General features: G+C 47.4%; 1 protein-coding gene and 1 pseudogene across 2 annotated transcripts in view; one reads left to right on the top strand and one right to left on the bottom strand.

The window, feature by feature from the left end:
• LOC142858128 (translationally-controlled tumor protein-like) overlaps positions 1 to 1,543 on the bottom strand; it is a 3,410-nt pseudogene extending 1,867 nt beyond the window's left edge.
• Positions 1,544 to 1,906: 363 nt separating this feature from the next.
• Positions 1,907 to 20,053, top strand: part of Mpzl1 (myelin protein zero like 1) — a 43,467-nt gene continuing 25,320 nt past the window's right edge. The window contains exon 1 of one of the 2 annotated variants that reach the window (XM_075988489.1): positions 1,907 to 2,141. In XM_075988489.1, the coding sequence (XP_075844604.1) occupies positions 2,051 to 2,141 (91 nt within the window). In that variant the 5' untranslated portion in view covers positions 1,907 to 2,050. The remainder of the gene's footprint in view (positions 2,142 to 20,053) is intronic. The other variant, XM_075988488.1, reaches the window with a different exon arrangement.

Raw genomic sequence — 20,053 nt, 5'->3', positions numbered from 1 at the left:
GCACACCCTCTTGGCACTCTTTCTTTCCTTTTCTCTCCCTCAACCTGGAAGCTGTTACACACCTGACACACTTTCCTGCCCTCTAACTTTACTTTTCCTATTCTGTTTTCATTTTATTTTTTGAGAAAGAGCCTCACAGTGTCATATACACTGTGGCTCAGGCTGGCTTAGAACTCCCGAAGCAGCCTAGTTTGGCCTCAAACTTGAAACAATCTTTCTCAGACTCATTCTTCACAGCTTGGCCTTTTCTGTTTCTCTAGTGAGCTTTTATTCATGAAAAGTCCACCTCAAATACATCATCCACAAATCCTTCCCAGAGCCCTCTTGGCCAAGTGGGTCTATGTTGAAATCCATGACAAGCATGCATGTCTTTGAGAACCACTCTTCCCAAGCCTCAGGTGTAAGCTTTACTTGACTTTCTCTTCGAGATTTGCCTTGAGGAGAATGTGGTGGCACATGCCTTCAACTCCAGCATTCAGGACCTTTAATTCCAGCAGGCAGGAGGCAGAAACAGGCAGATCTCTCTCTGTATTAGAGGTCAACCTGGCAAGTTCCAGGCCAGCAAAGACAATGAGACCCTGCCTCAAAGAAACAACAAAATCCCAAAGAATTGTTTGAAACATTGAGTATCAATTTGCCTAGTCTACCAGACAGGTGTTGCTTAAGAGTGAAGTCTAGGGGCTGCGCATCTACAGCTCAATGAGCAGGACACCTATTGGGAGAACCTTCTGACAGAAAAGGCAGACTAACTGGGGTATGCTTTCCTGGTTTTTCTCTAATTGCCTGGGAATTGGGAGTTTGCTCTACTGCATGGTTATGGGGCTAGACCACCAAAGACATCAGAGAGATGTTGTTAACACTAGCTTTTGATGTTGGTACCCACCTTTGGCAGGAGGCTGTGAGTTCGAAGCCAGCCTGGTCTACACAGAGAAACCTTGTCTGGGGGTGGGGGAGGGCAAAACAAAAAATTCCCAAAACCAAAACAAACTAAAACAAAAAAACTGGCTTTTGATAAAACCCCGAAATGAAAGGTTGCAGTTTGGGCTCTTGCTCCATGTTCTACCACTGGTTCTTGTCTAAAATTTGTTCTCCTCCCGACTCTTGCATTTTCCTGTTCTTCCTTTGCTCTCATCTGTTTTGTGTTCCGTTCCCTCCATTTTCCCCCTCTGAAGGCCATTCATTCTCAGAGTCCTCCCACTCTTCAGGATGTGTATGCAGCAGTCCCTGTTCCAGACTAAGGAAGTTCAGAATCAAGGTGAGGAGCTTCTCCAACTCCTAACTTTTCTCGTACAGGCAGAGGGACATTGGTATGCTAAACAGCACCTACACAGGCGTTCACTGGTGATCGAGCGGGCCGGAAAGAGTTTCAGCTCCCATTCCTTCCCAGGCCTTTGAAAACCCAAAGAGGTAAGGGCAAGGTGGAGACTTCTCAGGTTGCAACACAAACGATCAGGTAAAAACAGACCCTGGGCGAAGGTCGAAGCGTTGGTGGCTCCTTTTCTGTCTGGACCACTGCACGTAAGTCTCTCCTCAGCTCGCTCATCTCTCTCACCCCCTCCCCCACCCAGGAGTATCCAAGCAGATCCTAGTTAGAGATGAGATCAGGACTTGGAAAATTACCACCCGGAGGAAAATGAAGAGAACTGTGGGGCTGACTCCAAGCGAGGAGGGCAGACCCTGGCGGCGGCGGGCCACGCAAGCAGGATCAACGTCGGGCGGCTGCAGAGGCGCAGTACGAGGGTACGCCGAACGGACACACCAAGGGTGGGACCCGGGGGGCGGGACCTTTCTCGAGGAGGGGCTGGCGGGCTCTCGAGTTGTCCAATGGTTCCCTTCACGGGTTGTCCGGAAGACCAATGAGCGGGCAGCGGGGCGGGCACAGGGGCTGGGGCTGGGCGGTGGGCTGGCGGGTGACCACTGGGGGCCGGGAGCGGGGAGCAGTGGCGTGGAGCTGTCCTCGCGCTCGCACCCGGGACCCGGAGCTGCGGGGTTTGAGACCGGCGAGCCGACCGCTGCGGGGACCCGGGCCGAACGGAGCGGCGGGAGTAGGATGGCAGAGACCGTCGGAGCCGTGGCTCTGATTGTAGCCCCGGCCCGCCGGCGCTGCCTGTGGTCGGTGCTGGCCGCGATGCTCGGGCTGTGTGAGTGCTGCGGGGCCGGGCCGGGGCCGGGAGGGGGGCTCCGCGGTCGTGCGCGCGCTCGGGGCGCCGCGGAGGGGAGGGGGCGCGGTCTGCGCGCTCCGGGGCTCGGGCATGCTGCCCGGGGAGCGCGGCCGGGAGGCGAGCAACCTCTTTCTTTGGATCCCTGAACGTGGAGGAGGAGGGGGCTCCGTTGCCTTGCAGCTTCCCGGGGGATAGTCCCGGGAGCTTACTTACGGTCGGTCCCCTGCCGTCACCTCCTGGTGATTCTGGGTCTCCCGAGGCCTCCTGGGAATCGACTCTGGAATTAGGATTCTCCACCTTTGGGAGATGGCGGAAGGTTGCAGGACTTTTCATCTATGGGGCCTTTGTTGGTTTATTTCCTTGTTTAAGCCAGTGGTTTTCTTTTACCTGGTAAGATCCATTCTTACGCTTCCGTGGTAGAAAAAAAAACCCTGAGAATCCCATTTGTCTCACCTCTGGGGTCTGCAAATCCCAGAGAAGAAATTGATGTTAGTTCTGAAGTAGAATGCAAAGGCTTAAAAGAATTTAGTTGAATTCGTGTTAATGCCAAACACGAATTCGTATTAGTGCCAAACATTGGCACCGTAATTAGACAAGACGTAGAACATTTACAAAGCATACTTTTACTTTGATTTAAATAACCCCCTCCCGGCCCCTTACCAAATAACCAGACTCAAGTTTTTGATAAAGGGCTCCGGCTCCGTTTATGTGGATTGGATGAGCAGTTTTATGGGGCGTCTGAAGTAGTGTCTGCCTCAGGACTTTGTGTGTGTGTGTGTGTGTTGTTCAAAGCAAAGTACTTGTTTCTGTCTCAGAATTCGGTTAAATAGTGATTACAGAGAGCCAACTGCTAAGAAAACACGGGGGGGGGGGGGTGTCCGGATTTCTTTTGTTGTGCAAAATGTAACTTGTTCAATGTCCATTACTCAGTTTCTTTCTTGTAAGAGTTCCGAATGTAGTAACTCCTCTCTGGAACCAGAGATATAGGTGAGAGTCTGTTGGATTACCAACTTTCATTTAAACTAGTTGTTAATAGTGTAGATGTGAAAACAGACAGGTTCACTTTCTGTGTTAGATGGGTTAGATGGGGATCTCTTCTGTGTTTTCCTGTTTTTCCTAAAGAAAAGGTGGGTTTTTCTTTTTGCTTTTTTTTTTTTGCGGGAGGGGGGGATTTGTGTTTAAGCAAAGAGCCCAGAATAGACCATAACTCCATTTTATCAGAACTCCTGTGGGCTGAATTGTGTGGTGTCAGACATTGCGGTTGAGGGCAGGGCAGTCAGAGTGGTCTTTGGGGTGTTAAAAGCAGAAGCAGAGACATTGATGCTATGACTGATACCAGTGTTTTTTTTAGAAGCCAGTTATGGTGGCTTACACCTTAAAATCCCAGCACTTGAGGGGCAGGAGACAAGAGGATTGCCATGAATTTGAGGCCAGTCTGGGCTGATTTGAGGGTACTACTCATTAGGGTTCATCTTTTACAAAAAGTTCTTTTGAAATAACACCTCGTGTTATTCAGGCTGGCCTTGAACTTGGTATCTTCCTGCCTCTACCTCTTCAGGCTCCTGGGGTCCACAGGACTGAGACCAAGAAGTGGTAGATTAAAGGTGTTTACCACACCCTACTGTTGTGGTCTGGAGATTACTTTCACGTGTCCTGGACTGACCTCCAGCTCCAGGGCTCAAGCTGTCCTGCCTCAGCCTCCAGGCACCTGGGACTACAGGAGTAGCATCACGCTCATCCGGAACAGCTTCTCAAATTCTGTCCAGTTACTTAGCAAATATCTGTCTAAGCACTGGTTAGGCAGTAAGTACCTAAAACTCTCACAGAACGTGAGGTCACAGTTTTGTTTTTTATTTGTTTGTTTTTCAAGACAGGGTTTCTCTGTAGCTTTGGAGCCTATCCTGGAACTAGCTGTTGTAGACCAGGCTGGACTCGAACTCACAGAAATCCGCCTGCCTTTGCCTCCCGAGTGCTGAGATTAAAGGCATGCGCCACCACTGCCGGGCTAAGAGGTCATAGTCTTTACCTAAGATGCCAGATTATTAAGAAGTAAAAACAGTCAAATCAATTAAAGACAAAAAAAAAATTGAAAGTGGAGATTTATTCAATGTGGCCACTTTGGAAAGACCAGAGATCCGGTGGCCAGTGGAGTTGCCAGCCCACCCTCAGGGTCCTGAAAGTTTGAAGTATTATAAATAGAGGGCTAGAGGTATATATGCAAGTCTAAGCGGCCAGGTCAAGGTATGGGTTCACCCACTATAGACCCATCATTATCCTGGCTTCCCTCGCTCCAGCAAGGTGGTCCAACAACTTGTTAGTGTTGCAAGGTGCTGACGGTAACATTTTAGCGACAGAGATACAGCCTGGAGACTTGATTGGGTTCTTTTCCTGGACTGAAGCTTGCAGAGGCCTGCCATTGAATAAGTAGATTAAACTCTACAGATAACCAGTGTTGTCACCTGGGGTCATATTTCTTGCATCAAAACTCCCAGCTCCAGTCCCTTTTCTCCTTCCTTTTCCCCCTCAGCAGTCACATCCGTGCTATATGCCAACACATTTAGGCTAATGCTAGAAGGAAAGAACCCGGCCTGAGAAGTTAGAGTACCTTAAACACGCACACGGGCACAGCCAGGACTCTTGCCTGCTGGGAGCACGGGTCACGGGGTGAGATGTTTACGAACCTACTGACCCCGTTATGCGCTCATCTGCATTGGTCCGGTTTGTGTTCTTTCCGCTGTTTACAGCTGAAAATTATCTTTTCCATGTTTATTCTTGGCTTTCCCACTAATGATGATATAAATCACCACGGAGGCTGAAGGAGAAGAAGGTCGGAAAGCCCAATTACTAGATGCTGATGATTTACCGATTTCCTTGGAGCACTGCTTGTCCTACCTATTTGCCGAAAGTGACTTCACTTGCTACCCAAAACAAAAGGACCTGGAGGGATAGCTGAAACGAGGGGTTGTTGCCCTTAGCAACCCACTAACTGCCGGTGTGCTTCTGTAAAATCCTGCTCGATTGCCCACCCCACCTGTGGTTGTAGAGTATTAAATGAGAATACGAATTGGACCTGGGGTGGAGGCCTTTCAGGAACTATCCTGGCTTCAGTCCACCAGTGGCAGCTCCTCGCTTCCACCCTCACTGGTGTTGTGTGCTTACTGCAGAAGGATTCCCGCAGCAAGGCCTAGGAAAGTGCCCGGACCACTTGGGCAGTGTCCCAGGGATTCAGTACTGTCGGGTGCATTCATTGGTTAGCACACTGGCTTGACTTATTTCGCAAGTTGAAGTTTGTTACCCAAAAGGTTGAAGTAAAGGAACTTTTGAATTTTAATCTTCTGTTTAATTCGTTTACATATATTGGTTTGAGACAGGGTCTCACCCTGTATATAGCCCAGACTCACTGCGTAGCTCTGCCTGGCCTTGAACTCACAGTAATCCTCCTGTGTTGGCCTCTTCTGAGTGTTGGATTACTTGTATGAGCCAGCACTTTTGACTTGAGTTTTAAAATCACAGTTAAAGCTTTCTAAGGTTGTAAAGTATGTAGATAATGTACCTTAAACAAAATGTTGAAATTGGGGTCTAAAATTCTGTGTATCAGGTACTTCTTGCCTATAAAAAAACCCCACAAACTGCCCACTGATACCCTGGCAAGCCCCAGGGGAGTACAGAGTCCTTATGCAGTCACTTCTTCCAATCTGCCTTTCTGTAGTCATCTGTCGGCCGCTCACACGATGACTCCTCACCTACAGGAGTCCCTGCTTTCCTGAGGTCCTGCTCCCCCCAGCTCTTTCCTCCTCCCCTGGCCTCCTCTCTTCCCCTTCTTATGTCTCTGACTGTCACCATTACCAGAAAACACACCATCTTCAGAATGTCACCCCGCTCTTCAGTGCTCTCTCCCAAGCCCACCACAAGTTGCTGGAGCTCATCAAGACTGTGGTCTTGCTTCCCACCACCGTGCCCTGCCCCCTCGGTGTCTTAGTCACTTCCTGGCTGCTCCCCTCTCCAGCTATCCGCAGCCCATTGTTGGAATCATTTCCTGGCAAACACTCTTCCCTTTCCAGCACTCTGGCCCTTCCTTGTGTGCACCTGGCAGCCCCTCAAGTCTGCGAGAACTCCACCGCTGCCTTGCGTCTGCTCTTGCCTCGGCGGCTGTATCGGTGCCCCCCTTCCAGCTCTTTCTTCCTGTTTTACAGTACAGGCGTGCTGTAGAATTCGTCTTGTTAAGAAGCCTGACTTTGCCTTCATAGTGTCTGTGCTCCATTTAATAATGACTGAGTCTTGTCATCTGGAAGTTCTGGAATTTGACGTTTACATTGAGAGTCTTTTATTCCCCCTAGCTTTCTTTCTCTTCCTACTCTTCTCTTCAGTCCCGGGTTTCGGGTGCTTTGTTTCCAGCCTTTCCCTCTGGTCTGTGTTCTCTCCAGCGAATGCCAGGGGAAAACCAAGATAGACAGCATCAGAGCTTTCTGGTCATGGAGGTTCACCCATGAATTCCCTCCTGATGAATGGAGCTCCCACCAGCACGCATGCTGAGAAGGGGGGCTGGACAGTCTCAACTCCTGCTGGCAGAGACTGCTGCACAGGACTGCCCTGCGAACCTTGACCTGTTAATGGCACTGTCTGGGTGCACAGGCACGTAGCTAGGGCAGTGGTTCTCAACCTTCTAATTACTGCTGCGACCGTTTAATACAGTTCCTCATGTCATGGTGACCCCCCCCCACCATAAAATTATTTTCGTTGCTACTTCATAGCTATAATTTTTCTACTGTTATGAATTGTAATGTAAATATCTGATATGCAGGATATCTGATATGTGACCCCTGTGAAAAGCTGTTGGGGTCGTGACCCATAGGTTGAGAACCACTGAACTGGGGATGAGGTTGCCCAAGGCCCAAACTCACAAAAGCCCCAGGAAAGGCTAAGGATGCCTAGGTCCTGTCAGTGCTTAGAGACAATTTGGGCAGAGAAGTAGTGCACATAAAATAAGTGGGACCAAGATTTTGCACTTGTTACTAATTATGGTAATTCTTCAGAGAAAAGAGAAGCTAAAAGCCTTTTATGAAGGCAGAGTACAAAGCAGTGAGTTTCACCATAATGTTTCAGTGCATATGTGTCACAAATGTTCTGTTTCCCTTTTCCCTGCTACTGTCTCCTGATAAATAATTCCTTAGGGCATAAGTGCTGTCCAGTGGGACCGGACCTAAGTGCCCTGATGTGCAGCTGCTGACTTACCTATCGTTAATTCATTTCTGTCCCTAAAAGAACCTGACAAGGCAGGTACTCCACGCTGAGTAGCCCTCATCTGAGATGTGCAGGACCAGAGTTGCAGGTGTTTTTTTCTTAAACTTTGGAATGTCTGCATCAGCATATTCTTACTGAGATGTCTTAGATGGGACCACGTCTGTGATGCAAATTCATTTGTTTAATAGACAACATTTATAAGGAACTTGAAGGTGATTTATACAATATTTTTAATATAGCCATGTTTTGGTATTTATTTATTTATTTACTTATTTTGGTTTTGTGAAATAGGATCTTTGCTATGTCTCTCTGGCTGACCTTGAACTCACTCTGCAAGATTTGGTTTAGGAATTGATGACTTCACATTGCTTCAGGGGAGTGTGAAACAGTTCATAACTCTTTGGAGAGCAGGGCTGACATAAGAGGAGGGAAAGCAACTGGCTCGCCTGAGAGCACCTGTGTGTGTGTGTGTGTGTGTGCAGTGTGTGTGTGTGTGTGCGTGTGTGTGCGCGTGTGTGCGCGTGTGTGTGCGTGCGTGTGCAGTGTGTGTGTGCGCGCGTGTGTGTGCAGTGTGTGTGTGTGTGTGTGCGTGTGCAGTGTGTGTGCAGTGTGTGTGTGTGCGTGTATGTGTGCATGTGTGTGCGTGCGTGTGCAGTGTGTGCGTGTGCGTGTGTGTGCGTGCGTGCGTGCGTGTGCGTGCGTGTGCAGTGTGTGTGCATGCGTGCGTGTGTGTGCGTGTGTGTGCGTGCGTGTGCGTGTGTGCGTGCGTGTGCAGTGTGTGTGTGCGTGCGTGTGTGTGCGTGTGCAGTGTGTGTGTGCGTGTGCAGTGTGTGTGCGTGTGCAGTGTGTGTGTGTGCGTGTATGTGTGCATGTGTGTGCGTGCGTGCGTGTGCAGTGTGTGCGTGCGTGCGTGTGTGTGCGTGCGTGCGTGCGTGTGTACGTGCGTGCGTGCGTGTGTGTGTGTGTGTGTGTGTGCAGGTATAAGCCAGAGATCAACCTTGGGTATCATTCTACCTTGGTTGTGTTTATTTAATTTCAAAAATACTTATTTTATTCATGTATTTTTTCCTGCATGTATGCAAATGTGCCATGCCTATACAGTATTTGAGGGTGTCAGATTTCCTGTAACTGGAGTTACAGACCGTTGTAAGACTCCACATGGGTGCTGGGAACTGAACCCTGGTCCTCTGCAAGAGCAGTCAGTGCTCTTCACCCCTGAGCATCCTTCCAGCTACACACACACACACACACACACACACACACACACACACACCTTCCTTATTCTTTCTTACGATGCTATGATGCCCTCTTAGCCAAAACTTACTTAAACATTTTCTTTGAGAATTCATATGAGCATATGGTTTTGAAAATTATTTTTAAAATGCCAGTGTGACTTAGAAAGCTTCATGTTCGCTTTCTCAAAGGGTCTTGATCTATCTCTACTGGTAACATGAGTCTTCTGTAAGAGGCTATTTGACTGTTTTGTACACTGGTCAAACAGGCATGGCATCACACTTGGTGATTTGGCAGAGTTGGTTGTTCCGGGCACTTCTTGAGAGGTCCCTGGTGAGTGCTCATTGTTGGGGAGAATGACCCTGAGGAATTGAAAAGTTTTTATCCCATTGGACAGGTATAGTGAGTCAGGAAGCAAAAGATACAGTTATCTGAAAGTGACCGGGAAAGTCTTGGGTGAATGAGATGCCCTGAAGTGTCTGTGTTACGTAATTAACAGTGTGTGTTCTTTCCCCCTTGGTTGTGTTGGTGTCTCTCTGTGTGTGTGTGTGTGTGTGTGTAACTCACAAAGAGCAGTAAGCTTTGCTTTGACCAATACAGCTGGCCAGTAGGTGGTAAAATGTCCAGAGATTCTGAGACACTGTGGATGTGAGTTTCTCTGGTAAGCGAGGATGAACTTACATGGAAATCCTGAGTGTACACAGCACACTTTCTGCTCATTGTCAATGACTGCTCCGGCCACTGCATAGGAATCAGCAAAGCCCACAGGAAGCTCAGACTCATTTGACAAAGTCCATTTCTTTGAGTTACTAAGATTTTAAAATTTTGGTGTGTGTGTGTGTAAGAGCACAACCTTCAGGAGCCTTCACGTTCCTGTGGGTCCCAGGGATGGAAGTGTCTTTACCCGTCACCCATTTTCACATTCTTTTACTTCTAACTTAGCTCTCCTGCACGAGGACAGGTTTATTGTTTGCGTTGGTAAAGTGAGCATGGAGTCAGGAAGAAAGTAACCTTGGGATTATTATTGTTATTCACATCCTGATTTTGCTCAGTATGGCCTGGATACCTTCAATAAGTCACCCTCCTGGCCTCGAGTATTTTCATCTGTAAAATGAACCATAGCCAGACAGTCTCGAGGCCTGTAATACACGGGAACCCTTAATTAGGAGGAAGTGTAGGGCTGCTGCGGCTGGCAGCTGCCCAGGGCAGCTAACCTGGGCTGAATGCAAGTGGTAAGGACTCAAGAGCACACGAGGAAGTTATGTCTCGAACCTGGGCTCGGGGCCCCAGTGGCATCCCTGAATTATAGTAGTTCACATGTCTGCAGGAGTGGGTAAAATGCCGTATTGTTTTTCCCTCTCATATTGATTTTGTTATAATTTCAGACCTAAGGAAAAACTGCGGAAGAATGCAAGGAATCCCGTCTGCCTTCACCAGATTGTTTTCATCTCTCTCCTCTCCCTCCTTGCTCAGCATCAGCAGTGATGCTTCCTGCCCCCCAAGTACTTCACTGCACACTCTGTAAAGACACTTTCTCATATAATCTCAGTGTCATCATCAAAATCAGGAGCTGAGTATTGGAGTTGTGTTATTATCCGGTATGTGGCTTTAATTTGCCGGTTGTCTTAAGATCATCCCGTATAGCATGGTAATCCCTGTCTCTACTCACCTATAGTCTGGAGCACCCCACCCCCTGCCTTTTAAACATTCACACCAGTATCACACCAGCTTTAAGAGCTTATGTCAGGTATTTGATAAGTATATAAGATTCATTTCTTTGCCCTTTTTTTGGAGACAGTGTTTCACTGTGTAGGAAATGTACTGTGTAGATCAGGCTTGCCTTGAAACACAGAGACTGGGCTGTCTCTGCCTCCTGAGTGCTTTAGAATTTATTATTAGTTATTTAAAGTAGGTATGTGTTCTTTTTTTTTTCTAAAAAATATGCCTTTGTGCTACAGAGATGGTTCAGCTGGTAAGAGCCTGTTTTATTGACATTTTCATTCTGATAAAGCTGTGCACAACAGGAAGGGGGACACACAGATGTTCCCATCCCTCTTGTGTTTTATTTCCTGTCCAGGTGTGAGCATTTGCACCTGAACACTTTCTGGCTGTGGTAAATTGATGCTGGACACACTCACCAGATTTTTGTAGGAGCCGGAGAGCGCCTGATTCAAGCACTCTCTTTATTTTAGTTGAAAACGAGTACTTATACGTTTTGTTAACCGTAACATCATTGTAGAGGAATCTTAAAAGAGCACCCGTTAACCTATCTGTCCTTGTTGTGTTTTTTGATTGGTTGTGTTTGTTTTGTTCAGTGTGCTTTCTTAGTGCTAGTAAGGATTAAACCGAGGGTCCTGTGCATGTCAAGCAAGTGTTCTACCACTGAGTGCATCCCCGCTCATTTTAAATTATGGGGTTTGTTTTGTTTTGTTTTTTCTTTTTAGGTAGTCTCAATGTATAGCCGAGGCTAGACTGGTCCTCACTGTGTAGCACATCCTGGCCTTAAACTTGTGGTCCTTGTGCTTCTGCGACCTGAGTGTTGAGATTTCTGCCATGTCTGGCTCCATCAATCCCTTTGAAATGTATCTGGAAGTATGCTGGGTACTGGGACATAAAGACTGCCAAGAAGTTGTCCAGGGAGCTGGGAAGATGGCTCAGCCACTAAGAGCTCTCTCTGCTTTTTCAGAGGACCTGAGTTTGGTTCCCAACACCTACATTGGGTGACTCACAACTTCCTGTAACTCGAGCCCCAAGAAATCCAACATTGTCTTCTGGCCTTCATGGGTACCTGCATACATGTGGTATCCATATACCATACATACAGATACACACACAGATAAAAATAAGTCTTTAGTTGGGTATGGTGTCACATACTTTAATTCTAGCATGCTGGAAGCAGAGGCAAGCAGATCTCTGTGAGTTCAAGGCCAGCGTAGTCTACAGAAAGTGTTTTTCTCTGGAATGTGGAAGTGTCAGTAGATTGCAACCATAGGATACCGAGTGAGTGGCAAGGTAGAACTGCTCAAATAAGAGACATCTTTCCCAGTCTTGTCCGATGGAGTCGTGAAAGGCCAGGCTTTTACAGACTGGCCTGGTTCTGGGCTGAGCAGAAAATAAGCATCGTGTGTGCAGAGGGCTGAGTACTTCTGTGGGTGGGCAGGGGAGTGGGGTGGGGGAGACCACCACCAGCAGGCGTGGCGCCTCTCAGGTGGGAGGATGGGAGGCAGGCCTGGTTTTGAAAAGCCTGAGGGGTTGTGTTGGAGACTGTGGGTTTGGTGAAGCCAAGACGGCACTTTAAAATCAGAAACTAGCACAGGCAAAATTACATTCAAATCGAATTTCACTGAGAACCTGCCCAAGGATAGCAGTAATAGACGCAGCTCCCTGCTGCCTGGAGCTCTGAAAACGATGAAGTGCTTCTCCCACCATTTAGCTCGCTTTCCTGTGTGTTCAGGATGCTCTTTGTTCCACTCTCGTCTGCTGTGGCAACACACAGGTGGAAACTTTAAGTTCTCAAAACTTAGCAGAGTAGTAGTGGTTCATTCCCTCTATGGAATCTGTAGATATTCTGGCCACTGTGCTGTAGAATAAATGCTGCTTCGTGTTTCATTTCTTCCTAATGTACATTTCTAACCATTAAGATCATGACAGCTTGCACACTTTTAGAGATTGTTTGTGTGTGTGTGTGTGTGTGTAATGTGGGGACTTTGTTAACCAGATTTTGTTACCATTTTTTTGTTATGTGCACATTTTAAAAGTATTTTTAAGAAGGCAGTCGAACATTGCCTTAGTCTTTTGAAAAGTTCAGGTTCATAACATTTATTTTACCAGTTAACTTTACTGTGTCTGAACTTAGTCAAATGCCAGCGAAGCTGGGCTGGTCTGCCGCAGGCCTGGTCCTGACTGCCTCTTCTGTGTGCCAGAGAGGGGTCTTAGGCTCTCGAGGGCATTTCAAGGTTTGGACGCCTGGGCATTCATCACGATGTCAGAGTGTCTGAGGGTAGAGGGTGAGACCCATGTATGCGTATTTTGTTTGTACTCTTTTCCTAGTTTGAGACTGGGTTGTACGTCGCCCATGCTTAGCCTTGAGCTGCCTGAGTAGACAAGGGTGGCCTTAAATGCTCCACGTCATCTCTGTCTCCCACGAGCTGGCATGCCTTGCTTTTAAAAGCAAAATGTACATGTCTGTTTGTGTGTCTATACCACATGTGTGTAGATGTCTGAGGAGGCCAGAAGAAGGCATTAGATCCCCCGGAGCTAGAGTTACAAGGCGGTCAGCTGCCTGACTTAGGTACTTGGGACCAGATTCAGGTCCTCTGAAAAAATAGCAAACACTCTTAACCATGAGCTGGCTTTCTAGCCCCAAGTGCTTTTAAGTGAACTTTAGTTTTTTTTAAGTTATTTGGGTTGCACAGCAAAATTAAGAGGAAGATGCAGCTGCTTCAGCCCCCCCTCCTCGGTGTAATCTCCCGTGTCAGGTCCTCCACCAGAGTGGTGCGTGTAAGAAGGCTGTGGAATGCATGCTGGACAACATTGTCACCCAAAGACTCACACAGTGGGTCTCAACCTTCTAATGTTGCGACCCTTTGATCCAGTTCCTCCTGCTGTGCTGACTCTCAACCATAAAATTATTTTCATCCCTACTTCAAAACTGTACTTTTGCTGCTGTTAGGAATCCCAGTGTAACCATTTGTGCTTTATGATGGTCTCGGTGACTCCTGTGGAAGGGTCCTTCCACCCTGTGGGGGTCACGACCCACAGGTTGAGAGCCACTGAACAGGTATTTGCAGTAATGTTCACTTCTAGTGTGCTAAGCAGTAGACCTATCGTTATGAGCATGTATACAGTAGTTCCAGAGTTTTCCAGTAGTCTAGGGGAACATCACTAACTTTTATTCATTCATTCATTCATTCATTCGCGTTTTGGGGGACGCTCTTCTTGCCGTTGACCATGCGTGAGGTCTCTTCTCTAGTCATGGCAGTGATGTTTTCTGGTGTGGGCTAGATTTGTTTCCCACGTCTACTGACATCCTGTAAGTCTTCTAAGATTGAGAGTTCACACGGATTTAAAGACACAGTGATCTTTTGTCTAAGGGGAAATTTTAGAACCCATTTCTGCACGTGGGAAGGATGAAGCATTGAGTGGAGAACTCTCCATTGGTTATGCTTTCAACACGAGATGTTATGTTATAACCTGAAGTAAAATTATCTGATTTACACAGAGTACTTTATTTTCATCTGCTTGCCAAGAACTGAGGACATGTTTGGATCCTACACGCGTGTGTTCCAGGGCAGGCCAAGGGCAGTGGTGCCGTTTCTGTTGCCTGTTGGGTTGCATGGAGCTTTCGGTCTCTAGAGAAACCCACTGTAGAACACCCCCATATTACTCCATGGGAATCCAGGGGCGGGGACTGGGGCCTTCCCCATGCTCTGTAGATGTTTGTCTGTCTCAACAAGGCCTGTCAGTTCCAGGATGGGCTTGTAAGAATGAATGGTTGCTTGGGGGAAGACGGAGACGCACAGTAAACACAGAGAGGCAAAGAAGCAAGTCCAGGCTTTATAGTCAAGTGATTCGCACAGTGACTGGCCTGATTCAGGACCTTTTGAATGTTTCTCGCTTCAGCAACAGAACAATCTTTGTTAGTCCCCAAAAAAGTTCAGGATAGAGATGTGGCCAGCTGGACATGGATGGGAGTGGCAGGAACAGACCCTGAGAGACTGGGGGAGTCCTGCCTGTCACTACAAGTACGTGGAAGTTTCTCTTAAACCGAGATCTACAGGTGAATTCCCTTTGCAGGAGACCTGTAGATGCCGCCTCCAAGGTGGTGGCAGCCAATAGACTTTACGCTGATAATCTCCGTAGACGCTTTCTGGGATGGTGTCTTAAATCTTGAATTCATTTCTTGTGAAGCAGTTAGGACTTTCATGATTGAGCTTGGTGTAATGTTTTATTCTTTCATTCTTTCTTTCATTTCGCTTTCCCCCAGTGTTCAAACAGAACCTGGACACACTGAGCAGGGACCAGGAATTTGTCAGGTAACAGCAGAGCCCCAGTCCCCAGCTCTCTGATGGCTGTCGACAGCTGTCCTTTCTGCCAAGAGTGGCAGGAGAAGGCCAAGGAAAGGACAGGATGTCAAGGGAGCGCCAGGGTGGCGGAAGGAAGCCAGGCCTGAAGCAGAGTCTCAGAGTGCAGAGGAGCGTGTTCCCCACCAATGAAGAGTTCTCTTGATGAGGATTTTGGGCTCACTGAATGGAGAATATTTTTGTAGCCACCCCTCACTTTCTTTGTGTCATTCAGCTAAGAGAGCTCCAAAATAGCATCCCTGACTGAGGGAAGAAAGGAACCCACTTGAGCTGCAGAGTGGCCCCTAGCCACCAACAGCAACCAGGCAGCTCTGCATCTGCGCGCCTACTTAAGCACTCTGCACCTTCACTGACACGCATGACCAGGTGGCCCTGTTTCTATCCGGCTGGATTGTGCAGGCACAGTAGGCACTGCTGAATAGTGGTGGCGCACACCTTTAATCCCAGCACTCGGGAGGCAGAGGCAGGGGCATCTCTGAGTTCATCCTGGTCCACAGAGCTAATTCCAGGACAGGCAGGGCTGCACAAAAATAAACCCTCTCTTGAACAAACAAGCAAACAAACAAACAAGAAGACATCTTCCCGGTCCTTACTAATGTCTTTCCCTCAGTTTTTAACCTGAAAAATAAAATGTGTGCGAGGGACCGACAGAAAGCGCGGCTGATGGCGTAGATTTTGAATACCAGGCAGTTCTCTGGTGCCACCGTGTGCCGTGCTCCTGTGCCCCCTCCATGGCCCAGCAGTATCCACTACCCTGAATGATCTTGTTTAGTGTTGTGTTTGTTCCTTTCTGTTAAAGGGTCACGTGAGTGCTCGTTGTAGAAGACGATATTAGCCCATCCCCATGTACCGACAGAATCAACAAACGGTAGGCCAGAGAACAGTTTCTAAATAAATGGATTGGTTGTGCTCTTACACACAAGAGAACACACTGATGACTTCAAAGTGCTTTGAAAGAAAGAAAAAGAAAGAAAATCAAAATCAAAGCAAACGCCTTCTTTCAATGTCAAGGGAAACCGTAACCGCCTCTTTTGAAATGATTAAGGTTTGAACAAAGCCGCGTGCTGTAGATAGCTGAGGATTGCTTCAACCCAGGCCTGTTTCAGGATCGCTGTCTGCCTGGCCTGGGGGAGAGTCTGTTTATTCACAACTGTGCTGTCTGTCCAGTTTGTTTCCAGCGAGTTTGTGAGTTTGAATATATTTGGAATGATAAGGTCACCAGGGCATGTGTAGGTGGAAGCCTCCCTGACTTCATATGACTTTAGTAATTCAGACGATTAAAACAGGCCATGTCAGGAAAGGACCTCTTGGACAAACCGAGTTTGGATCTGCTTTCTTCAGGCCAGGTGGTGTGGCCCACGCCTGTAGACTCAGCTAGATGGATTGCCAGGTCAGAGTCGGCCTGACCGACTGCGAGACCAGACAGCAGAAGCAGATGCATTGTTTCTTGGTTGCTTCATACTCCCATGTCTTTTCCTTGTGTTCTTTTCTAAGTGTTCTGGCTTCCCATCGAAAGCGCGAGCACAGCAAGTGTGGCATCTTAGAGCCTTGACCTTGCTCGGACGTTTCTGTCTGCCAGGTGTGTTCTAGGTCCTTCTCCTGAATCAATCCCTGTGACCGCTCCTAGATCCATCAGCGAGCGTCCCTTCACCGCTGAAAGAGAAGTTTGGGCAAGGCCGTGCTCTGTTTTAGAAATGCTATTCTCTAGGGCACCATAGCTGAAGGGTTCTTTCGGGGTTGTTTGTTTGTTTTCTTGACCTATAAGCTCAGCAAGGTTTTCTGCTCCTTGTTGAACCAAGGGGGAAACAGAAACTTCCATGCTATGTGTGAGTTTATGGGAGTGTTGTGAGCCTCAGAAGGCAAGTATGGCTGATCCGTCCAGCAGGCCACGTAATTCGTGGGCCTCGAGTTCGGGATCACCTGGGTAGGAATGGGGGGAAAGAGAAAGGGAACCAAGCGCGTATAAAGAAGGACAGAGTCAGTCTAAGATGCGTCTAGGTTCCGTTTATTGCAGGCAGGGATTTATTCTTATAGAGTGGTTTTGGTAGCGAGGGGTAGGGTTAGAGGGGAATGGAAACTATCGCGCCCTAGGCCAGGGAAGAAGTAGTATATCTATTGAAACGTCTTGTGGTTAGGCCGTTCTGAGAACTGTGTCACAGCTGTTTGTGCAGCAAGCTGTTCGTGCAGCAAGCTGTTCTTGCAGAGGGGATGAGGAAGATAGGCTAGTACTTTGGGTCGGGGGTCTTCTTGGTCCCCAACATATGGCAATGTTTGATAATCACTTCTTTTTATTCATCCATTTCTTTTTTATTTTATTTCTAGGCAGTAGTTTTCCCTGACGTCAACAGAAAAAACTCTTATTTATTTACTTACTTATTTTTCAAAAAGTGAGTTTTGGAGCCCAATGTTTAATACATTATGTCCCGGTTCTTTGTTTTGATTTTTTTCCCCTCCAATTGCTGTAATAAATGCTATGACCAGAACAGTCCACTCTGAAGGGAAGTCTGTGCGGAGACTCAAGGCAGGAACTGGAGCAGAAACCATGGAGGAACTCTGATTACTGGCTTGGTCTCCAGGTTCTAATTCAGCTCCTTTTTTTACCTCCTGGGACCATCTGCCTACCGTGGGCTGAGCCCTCCCACCCCCACATTAATCGTTACTCAAGAAGATGTCCCACAGACCTGCCTCTAGGCCGACTTGGTGAAGGCGTTTCCTCAACTGAGGTTTGTTCCGAGATGACTCCAGTTTATGTATAGTTTACGGAAAACTAACACACACTGCAACAGTCATTTTCCTTCCCTTATTTTTTCACTCTTATGTTTTTAGTTTTAGTTTTATTTACGTGTGTGTGTGTATGCACACAGAATGGAAGTTGGAGTAGAATAGTGTGCGTGCCATAGCATGCAATGGGGGTCAGAGGACAATGTCCAGAGTCCGTTCTCTCCTACCATAGGCTCTAGGTCTCAAACTCGGGTTATCGGGCACATACAGCAAGCACTTTTATACTCTAAACTATCTAGCCAGCAAATTTTATTTTCTTATTATCTTGAGAAGTATCAGATTTCCACATGGATTTTTTTTTTTAGATATCATTATTTTCGGTTGACCTTTCCCACCACCCTCTCCTCTCCTGTCTCTCTCCTCCCCGCTTCAATTTTGTTTTTATAGCACATCTGTTCTGTTGTCCTTCCCCTCCTAGCATCTCTTCCTCTCACAGAATCCCTTCTCTCAGAGGCCCTTTTGAGCCTTTTGGGTTCTTTACCTAAATGCATACACATAAAATTAGAAGCGAGGATCTGCATGTAAGAGAGAATGTGAGCTGTTTGTCTTTCTGAGCTTGGGTTACCTGACTTTGTATATTTCCCAGTTCTACCCATTTTCTTACGTGTCATAAGTTCAGGTTCTTTACAACTGAATAAAATCCCATTGTGTGTATGTTCCACGTCTCATTACCGTTCATCAGTGATACATCTCTAAGATAACAGCCACTTTTTTTGTTTTTTGCTATGACACCATGCATATGAATTTTAGATCTGAAAAGAATCCATTTGCTATTTTTCCGCAGTGGGATTCCAGCCTTTGGTGGCTGGAGTGTAACTCAGCACAGACCTTTCGGTGTCTGGGTGTTCTTCTCATTTGCGTGTGTAGACGTTGTAATTAGACCCTGAGAACTCCCTTTTATGACTCTGAAGCTGAGCTGTATGAATCCATAATAATTTAACTATGTTTTCCTACTGTAATAATTAAAAGGGTGAGGGGCAGGTAGGACAAAGCAAGCCATTCCTAATTGTTTCAGACACCAGTGAAAGCTCCCTTTGCTTGGGCTGCATAGAACGTAGCCTTGGAGGGAAACCTGCCTTCTTGTTCTCTCTCTGCTCACATAGGAGGGCATTTTTAACAACTCCAGCCCTGGTCGTTTCAGAAGGTCAGAAAGGATTGCAGTGTGCTTGTTTAAAAGCACACTGGATTGTAGATTCTGCCATGGGGGAGAAACCATGCTCAGGTTTAAGCAAGAGAAACTGTTGCAGTGTGCTGGGTAGCAGCTGGCTGGATTCTAGCTGCTGTTATTGCATAGAAACCACCTGCAGGTTGAGTCTGAGTTGGAAGAGGCGAGTCTGGTCTCAAAATGGAGGACCATGACCCAGAGGAGCCAGAGCAGTTGTGGAAGCCATTTATTGGTGGCCTGAGCTCTGAGACTACAGGTGATAGCTTAAAGGAACATTCTGGGACATAAGGAGCTTTTGCAGACTGTGTGATGTGAGACCCTTAACAAAACCTTCCAGGGCTTTGGTTTTGTGACCTGCCCTTGTGTTGAAGAGGTTGCTGCAGTAATGTGTGCTGGACCACACAAGGTTGATTGGCATGTGGTCGGACCAAAGAGCTGTTTTTAGGGAGGGTCTGTAAAGCCTGGAGCCCATTTAACAGTGAAGAAAGTCTTGTTGGTATTGAAGAAGATACAGAAGAATATAATCTGAGTGGTTCCTTTGAAAAGTATGGCAGCTTGAAGCCATCCGCATTCTGGAAGGCAGGCACAGTGGGAAGAAAGAGGGGATTTGCTTTTGTAACTTTTGATGATCATGGCACAGTTGATGAAGTTGTTGTTCAGAAAGCCAACTGCCAGTGGGCATGATTGTGAAGTGAAAAGAGCCATTTCTAAACAAGAGATACAGTCTGCTGCATCGCTGGGAGGTCTATCAATGGGCATTATTGTGACGTGAGAAAGGCCACTGCGCCATTAGACACAAGAGATGCAGTCTGCTGGATCACAGAGAGGTCGGGGAGGTGGATCTGGCAACTTGATGGCTTGTATAGGAAACTTCGGAGATGATTTTGGTCGCGGTGGAAACTTTGGTGGAAGAGGAGGCTATGGTGGCAGAGGTGGTGGCAGCAGACAGGTAGTTATGGAGGTGGTGATGGTGGATATAATGCGTTTGGAGGTTACGGTGGCAGCTGTGGTAGTGGTCATGGATACAGTGGTGGTGGTGGACCAGGAACTGAAAACCAAGGTGGTAGATAATGTGGTGGAGGGAACTATGGCGGTGGTGGGAACTGTAGTGATTTTGGAGACTGTAGTGGACAACGGCAATCAAGTTATGGGTCCGTGGATGAGGGCAGTGTTGGAGGATGGTGGTGTCTGTATGGAGGATGCTCAGATGGTCTGTATGGTCAGATGGTCTGTATGGAGGATGCTCAGATGGTCTGTATGGTCAGATGGTCTGTATGGAGGATGCTCAGATGGTCTGTATGGTGGGTGGTGTCTATATGGAGGATTCTCAGATGGTGTGGGTGGAGGATGCTCAGATGGTCTGTATGGTGGTGTCTGTATGGAGGATG

Source organism: Microtus pennsylvanicus, chromosome 10, assembly GCF_037038515.1.
Source record: "Microtus pennsylvanicus isolate mMicPen1 chromosome 10, mMicPen1.hap1, whole genome shotgun sequence".
Taxonomy (NCBI): Eukaryota; Metazoa; Chordata; class Mammalia; order Rodentia; family Cricetidae; genus Microtus; species Microtus pennsylvanicus.
Note: the sequence above shows the minus strand (reverse complement) of the source record. Positions and strands in the feature narration are given on the sequence as shown.